We start from the raw sequence: 7,751 nt of genomic DNA, 5'->3' as shown, positions 1-7,751 counted from the left end.
ATTTTCACATGTCACATTTTTATTGGACACCGCACCTATCCCCACTGAATAAAGGCTCCTAAATTGCAAACAACACCCTTCGTGTAATTTTGTTTGGTAAATGCCTGAATCGTGCGAGGTGCATGTTGACACGTGCCGTCTATTTCGCCTCCGCAAATGACCGCCATCAACTTAAAATCAAATAATTTTCCCGTCCCAGAAATAACATAAATGAGGTCTAGAAACATTTTTCCCTCCATTTTGTTTGCCTCCTTCCTCTGCACGGAACGCACTAAAACCCTAGCGAGAGAGAGAGAGAGAGAGAGAGAGAGAGAGAGAGAGAGAGAGAGAGAGAGAGAGAGAGAGAGAGAGAGAGAGAGAGAGAGAGAGAGAGAGAGAGAGAGAGAGAGAGAGAGAGTTCTCTACTGGATTAGATCATTATCCACTGATCCATCGAACTAGGTTTTTCTCGTATTCCCTGCTTCGTTAAGAAATGCTCCGAGATCGTGGTGGTGCTGTGAAGTCGAGCAGCCCAAAGAAGATCTTTACCGACGTCCGCTTCGTGCTTTTTGGATTTGACTCCGTTTCCGAGGCCCAGGTATTTCTAAGGTCCACCTTTCCCTCTTATGCTTCCCGTTTTCGGATTTAGAGGTGATGTTAGTGAGTCCCAGCATCAATCCATTTGGCTGACCGGACTTGTTTTTTGTTTTTTATTTCTTTCAAAATCAGCGTGGTTTTGAAAAGAAAATGCAAAATTAATCTTTCCATCCAAAGTGAGTTAGTTGATCGAGAGGTTACTAGTAGTTCTGATTGAGTTTATATATGAATTGGGTTGTTGGTATTGGAAATTATAACGTTGATGTGTTTATATATGGCTCGTGTTATTCAACGGTTGTTTGAAAATTGAAATGATGAAGTGACTTGTTGATTCTATCACCCCCTATAATTCCTCATTTTTCTATAAATAGGCCGCCATGGTTATTGATTTTTGCTTCTTTTCATGCTTATTTGCTTTCAAGCATTCACTCTCATAATACTGCTCTTTCACTTTTATTTGATGCCTTTGGCTAGTTTGAAATGGCCACTGCTTTATTAAAAGGTCTTTATGAATTAAAGAATTTTGAGCTCAGTGGTTATGAGTTTCCCGAGAAAGGAACAGAGTGTAATTGAATTTTAGAGTATTTAAAATACATTAGAGCTATTTGATTTGCTGTAAAATAAGTACATGAGTTGATATTTTTATGTTTGGTTTGAAAAAAAAAATGAAAACAACGTATAGCGCAATCTGCGATGATGGCAATAGGCACCGACGGTGACAGTGGCGGGCACCCGCGATTGAGGGATGCTGGTTGACAAGAGACCATGACAGAAGCGTGGCAATGGCGGGTTGCAGTTTACAATGCATCAGGAAATCACTTAAAATTAATGAATTCGAAATACATCACTTTTGAAATGCAGTGTAAAGTTCAAACCCTCCAAATTTTTACATAAAATTCCGTTCTCATCGAACAAAATGTTGAAATTCTGAAAATCCCTGCATTTGATTTAGACCTCAAATTTGTCAAACCAAGCAACCCCTCAATCTTCTTCCATTACATCTTTTACAATAAAGTTTTTTGAGCATTTATATGATAAAAAGGATGAAAATTGACTTAACTTTTGAACTTCTCTTGTGCCCAGATATCATTAGTAGTCCTTAATATTTATGGCATTATTTTGGTTCAAATAATGCTAAATTCATTTGCCTTTTTTTTGCATCAATTTTATGCATGTTGAAGCCTTCTTTTCTCCATGCATTTGATCAATATTAAACATTTCAAAGGGGGTTGCATTTTTATTTCATTTACTCATGTGAGGATGGTTGGTCTTAAGACAAAGATAATATTGAAAGTTAAAATACTTATTTATGAAGTTAGTCAAAGATGGCATATTAAGACCGTATCAAGTTGCTTTTCGAAGGAAAACTTTCATGTTCAAATACTTATTTTAAATTCTTTTTTTCCTTCTATGTTAAAATAAATAAAATAAAGGTGTATATATATATAGTTGCATCAACATCTCTCAATTTTTGGATGAAGAGGAGGGAAGAGTGTAAGTTTTTTGTTCCACAAACCTCAAGAATGGGACATCGAAAAAGAAAGTTATGCTGATTGATTTGCCTTCAACAACTCTCCGTCATCCATCACGAATCTCGAGACATGACATCGATCTCGAGGTGACTTTCTGAGCAAGAAATATTTAAATATATATAAAAACTCATCAAGAACTCCGATTTCAGCAAACTTACAGTCAAACTGATCAGCTTGACTAGAAGAACCCAATGTTATCAAATTTGTCAAATTCGTGTCAAATCAAGCTCAGATCAAGTCATTAAACCACTCTTGGAAGTTTTTCAGACATATTTAGAAAGTTAAATGAATGTCGAACCTAGCATGCTTATAATCTATTAGAGCATATCGACAAGACGAATCCAACGAGCTCAAGCTTGCTCAATTTCAATTTCGTTTAAGCACTCAAATGTTCATCAAACGCCGTCTAATCGAAAGAAGCCCTCCGGACCGTCCGATCCATGTGATTCATATTTCTGCATTCATTGTTACCGGAACGTAATAGAGCTCCACCGTTCTCATGAGAGGGGGCTGTAAGCTTGAGAGAGAACTTAAAGCTTTGAGAAGGAACTAAAGTCCAACGCCACCACTGTCAATGTCGGTTGCTGTCGGCCGCCGTCGACCACCCCCGCTCGCTGGGGATTGACTGCCGATTTCCATTGACCACAGTTGATCGCTGTCAACAACCATCGATCGCCGGTGAGCACTACAATCGCCATCGACCACCACTGACCGTTGTCTACCGTTGACCACCATCGATTACTGCCAATCTCCGTCAACCACCACCAATTGGAAGCCGTTAGTAGACGTAACTTGAAAAATTTGGTAATACTTTCTCGTCTGTGGGACAATGAGTTTCTGTATCATCAACTTATAGTGAATTTTTACATCTGGGCTAACCTCGTTATTTTTTCTCTTTACGAGTTTTCCACATGAAAAATTTTTGGTGTTATTACTTGTTGTTTTCTTTTACCTGAGCTTGTGTTAAATTCTCGTGCAACGCTATGACGATATTCCAATAGTCTACCGCTGTGAATTTTCTAACGCGCATCAGTTTGACGCTATTTTTAAGAAATAAAGCATTCCCATCACTAAAATAGTTTTAAGAATTGTTGCATGACCACCAAGCGCAACTCTTGTAATAACAGAGTATCTCGCTTTGACACCTATCATTTAAGAAGACAGTGATGAAACCGAGGTTTGACAAGCATGCATGTTTTATCAGTTTGACGCCGTTTTTGGGAAATAGAGAATTTCCATCCTTAAAATAGTTGTAAGAATTGTTGCATGACCACCAAACGCAACTCTTGCAGCAACAGAGCATTCCACTCCAACACCTATCATTTCAGAAGACAATGACGAAACCAATGTCATCAAGTCTCTGCTTCTTCCTACTCCATAAGGCATTATCCCGCTGACGAAGGTGTCTTGGGTCATTCTCTGGAAGATCGAGTTTGTAGGATGGATGAGTCTCAACATGAGATCCTTCGTCTCCTACGCGGGGAGCGACAACCGCAACTCAATGGAACTCACTTACCACCAGTTCAACTTTCAACGGGAAATACCCCACTCACCAGATTTTTTCTTAATGATGAAATCATTCTTCTACCGAGACGAAACCGACTTTCTCGACATTACAAGTTTCGTCTGTCTCATGTAATTCACCTAGCACCGCCCCGCCTTACTGTCGCTTTTGTTCATATTATCCGAGATGAACTACGACGCATGGTTCGGGAATGTTCCCTCTGGATAAAATGGTTCGCTTCCCAACTCACCACAACTACCAAGAATCCTCTTCTTTGGCTGATGCGGTTCTTCAACACCCCATCCCAACAGGTTTAAACTCCTAAACATTGATGTCTATGAAGGTGTAACTGATCCGTACGAGCACGTTGACCACTTTCAAACTTTCGTGCACATTCACCTTGCCTCTGATACGCTTCTCTGTGAAGTGTTCCCAACGACTTTCAAGGGCCAAGCTCGCACATTGTTCTACCTCTTCCGGGTGACACCATCAACACTTTCAATGAGTTTGCCAGATTTTTAGTAGAGTAGTTCATAGTAAATAGAAGGATCATCAAAGATTCATCTCACTTAGCAGGAATTCGTCAGAATGAGGGGGAACCCCTTGAGGAATATTTTCACAGGTTTTCAATTGAAACCCGCCAGATTCCTGGAATGGATCCGGAGTTACTGAGAGGAGTCTTTCTTGGAGGGTTCTACCCATAACCTTTTTATTTATCACTGATGCGAGAGATTGTGCGCTCTTACGTTGATCTCATCCATTGTGTCGAAGCTCAAATTTTTGCAGATGAAGCCATCATTGCTCAAGGAGCAATTTGAGCTATTGGGGAGCAAGTGCAATAATAACATTGGGGATACCAATCAAATCTCATAGTGAACAAGTTCGGACCGCAGGGGAATCGTGAGCCACAATTAGAAAAAAAATACATGCCACTCCACACATCACATGTTAACATCCCAGTGACCATCAATGATGAAGAGACTGTCAAGTAGCCATGACCGTTAAGAAATTCAGATGGTGGATACCGGTCTCAATATTGACATTTCCATCGTGCAAAGCATCATTCGACAGAAAGATGTTTTCAATTAATTGAGAAAATTGAACGTTTGATACACCAATGTCATCTGGGTCGTTATTTACAAGAAAAAAAGTGAGAGAAACCAGAAGAGAATTGTCAGAGTTATCAAATGAAAAGTGCAACTCCAAATTATTTTATTTGAATTAAAGACGGCTTATAAATTCCTAACTTTATTTCAGTAAAATTTTCATGTTGCTTTAAACTGTCATTTCAGTGAAGTTTTCTCATTTTCTTATGAAAGATTTTTGTGTAGAGAGTTCCCTTGCGGGTAAGCGGTAGACAAGGTTCTCTTCCATGCCCTTGGAGGTCGAGCCCAAGAGGCAAGACTCAATGGGAAGATACAGTACTCTTGGAAGTCGAGCCCAAGGGGCAAGACTGGATGAGAAGCTACCCTGTCCTTGGAAGTCGAGCCCACGTGGCAAGACTGGATGGAAAAATATGATACTCCTAGAAGTCAAGCCCAAGAGGCAAGCCTCAATGAGAATCTACAATGCCCCTGGAAGTCGAGCCGAAAAGGCAAGACTTGATGGGAAGATACTGTATTCTTAGAAGTCGAGCTCAATAAACGAGACTCAATAAGAAATTATGCCCACGGAAGACGAGCCCCAAGAGACAATTCTCGATGGGAAGCCAATAGTGGGCATGACCCTTACTAGAAAGACTCCATAAGAGCAAGTTGTTGACAGGGTCTCCTCTCAAAGATGTCAAAAGGCTACAATCCTCAAAATACACAGGTACATGAAATGCCTCAGAAGACTAAAAGCCTTAGAAGACACATGAATATCAAAGACCTCAAAAAACTACAAGTCTCAGAAGACACAAGAACATTAAAGACCTCAAAAGACTAAAGTCTCAGAAGACACATATACATTAAAGACCTTAGAAAATCACAAGCCTCAGAAAACAAAAATACAGAAAAAATCTCAAAAGGATACGGGTCTTAGAAGTAGGGCTGTAAACGAGCCGAGCTTGAGCGAGCTCAGGCTTGGCTCGTGTTCGGCTCGTTCGAAATAGCTCGTGTTCGAAATCGGCTCGTGTTCGAAATTGGCTCGTGAACAGTGTGTTCGTGTTCGGCTCGATTTAAATATTTGTGTTCGTGTTCGGCTCGAAATTGGCTCGTTAATCTAAAATTGAGAAAAATAGATGTAATGTGTGGGATTCGAACCTGGATAAAATCTATACAAAAGAAGACACTAACCACATTGCTACATAAGGCGTTATGATTTAAATTTAGACATAAATATATATAATATATTATTATATAAATAATATATGTAATATATTGTTATATAAAAAATTATATATATATATATTTTTTTATCGAGCCATTTCGAGCCGAACACGAGCGAACAAACTGTTGTTCGTGTTCGGCTCGGTTACAATTCAAGCTTAAAAATTTGTTCGCGGTCAGTTCGATAAACTTTACGACTTAACGAGCCGAACACAAGCTGTTCACGAACAACGAGCGAAATTGACAGCCCTACTTAGAAGGCGCCGTTTCATTTCAAGCTTTTATAAGACATAAGCTCGAGAGGGCACAACCTCGGAAGGCGCGAGCTTCAAAAGGTACGTAATTCTTCATTTTATAAAATGTGTGTGCTAACTTTAATTACAGAATTTTGATACGATTGAGAAGTCACAACAATCTTAGAAGTAATGTCAAAGACATACAAAGAAATACATTATCATTTACAAATGTCATATTAGATGACTAAAAAACAATAAAGACCAACAAGAATTGATATAAAGATTACAAGAGATTTCACCACTACAGCAGCATGAAATTCTCCCCTCAAAGTGCGGCGGGAAAAATCTAGTATTTCCTTATCTCCACCGAAATGTGCAGCAACGACAAGCAAGAAGATCCCTATTCACCTGCTAGGCAGGGGCAAATAACTTTCTTCATCTAATTGATATGAAAGAAAATCTCGTTGCTCACTTGCTACGCTGTCGGGAATGACTTTCTGCTGCACCACAACATGAAAGAATATCCCGTTACTTGCCTGCTACGCAGGATGAGGATGACTTTCCGCTGTATTGTAACGAGAAAGAAAATTTTGTTGCTCGCCTGCTATGCAAGACGGGAACGACTTTTTTTATCACCACAACGAGAAAGAAGATCCAATTGCTCGTTTGTTATGCAAAACGATAACGACTTTTCTCTTTGCCGCAACAATGAAGAAAATTCTGTTGCTTGTCTGCTACACAAGACGAGAATAATTTTCCTTTTCATCAAAAATAGTAAGAAGATCCTGTTGCTAGCCTGTTACGCAGGACGAAACGATTTTTCTCTTTGCCACAACACTTTGCTCACATTCTACGCAGGATGAGTACAACTTTTCTCTTCGCCGTAGCCGCCGCAGCGTGAAAAAAAATCTCGTTGCTTGCCTGCTATGCAGGACGAGGACAACTTTCTTTTTTCGGGAAATCCAAGATCACCTACTAAGCAGGGATGGAGATTTCACTTTCTTTCTCCTCTCCTTGACTTTTATTTATAGGCTTAAGATGAGCCATAACATTAAAAACAATTGAACTAAAAAAAAAAAAAACTTAAATTTGTCATAATTCTCTCGTCGTTTGATCTTTCATCTCATTATTTTCTTTCAGTTATCTTGCCTTTGATATTCTATCTTATATAAAAAATTTAAAAAATTATAAAGTCCGAATTCCTCACTAATTTTATACTTATGAGGCTGTAAAATTTGATAAATGTGTTATATAAAAAAATTGAAATCTGTCATAATTCTCATCTCATTTGACCTTTCGCCTTTCATCATTTGGCTTTCTGACTTCTAGTCTTTGTAATTCCACCTTATAAAATAAAAAAATTAAAAAGTCAGAATTTCTCATTTATTTTTATATTAATACTTATGAGACTAACATTTGATTAATGTGTAAAAAAAAATCTGAAATCAACTTAAATTCTTTTATCATTTGATCTTTCGTCTTTTTTATTCCAAATAATTTTTTTTTTCAAATTCTCACCTACCCAATTTCTTTCAAAATAAAAATACTAAAAGAAAACTGCTATTATATGTATACATACATATATATATATATA

At 38.4% G+C, this 7,751-nt stretch overlaps 1 protein-coding gene across 1 annotated transcript in view; it reads left to right on the top strand.

Annotated features, from left to right (window-relative positions):
- The first annotated feature begins 366 nt into the window (after nt 1–366).
- LOC110030960 (BRCT domain-containing protein At4g02110) overlaps nt 367–7,751 on the top strand; it is a 48,794-nt gene continuing 41,409 nt past the window's right edge. Inside the window, exon 1 of the mRNA XM_020733965.1 lies at nt 367–577. Coding sequence (XP_020589624.1) covers nt 473–577 — 105 coding nt within the window. The 5' untranslated portion in view covers nt 367–472. The remainder of the gene's footprint in view (nt 578–7,751) is intronic.

Source organism: Phalaenopsis equestris, unplaced genomic scaffold (genome assembly GCF_001263595.1).
Source record: "Phalaenopsis equestris unplaced genomic scaffold, ASM126359v1 Scaffold000761, whole genome shotgun sequence".
NCBI lineage: Eukaryota > Viridiplantae > Streptophyta > Magnoliopsida > Asparagales > Orchidaceae > Phalaenopsis > Phalaenopsis equestris.
Note: the sequence above shows the minus strand (reverse complement) of the source record. Positions and strands in the feature narration are given on the sequence as shown.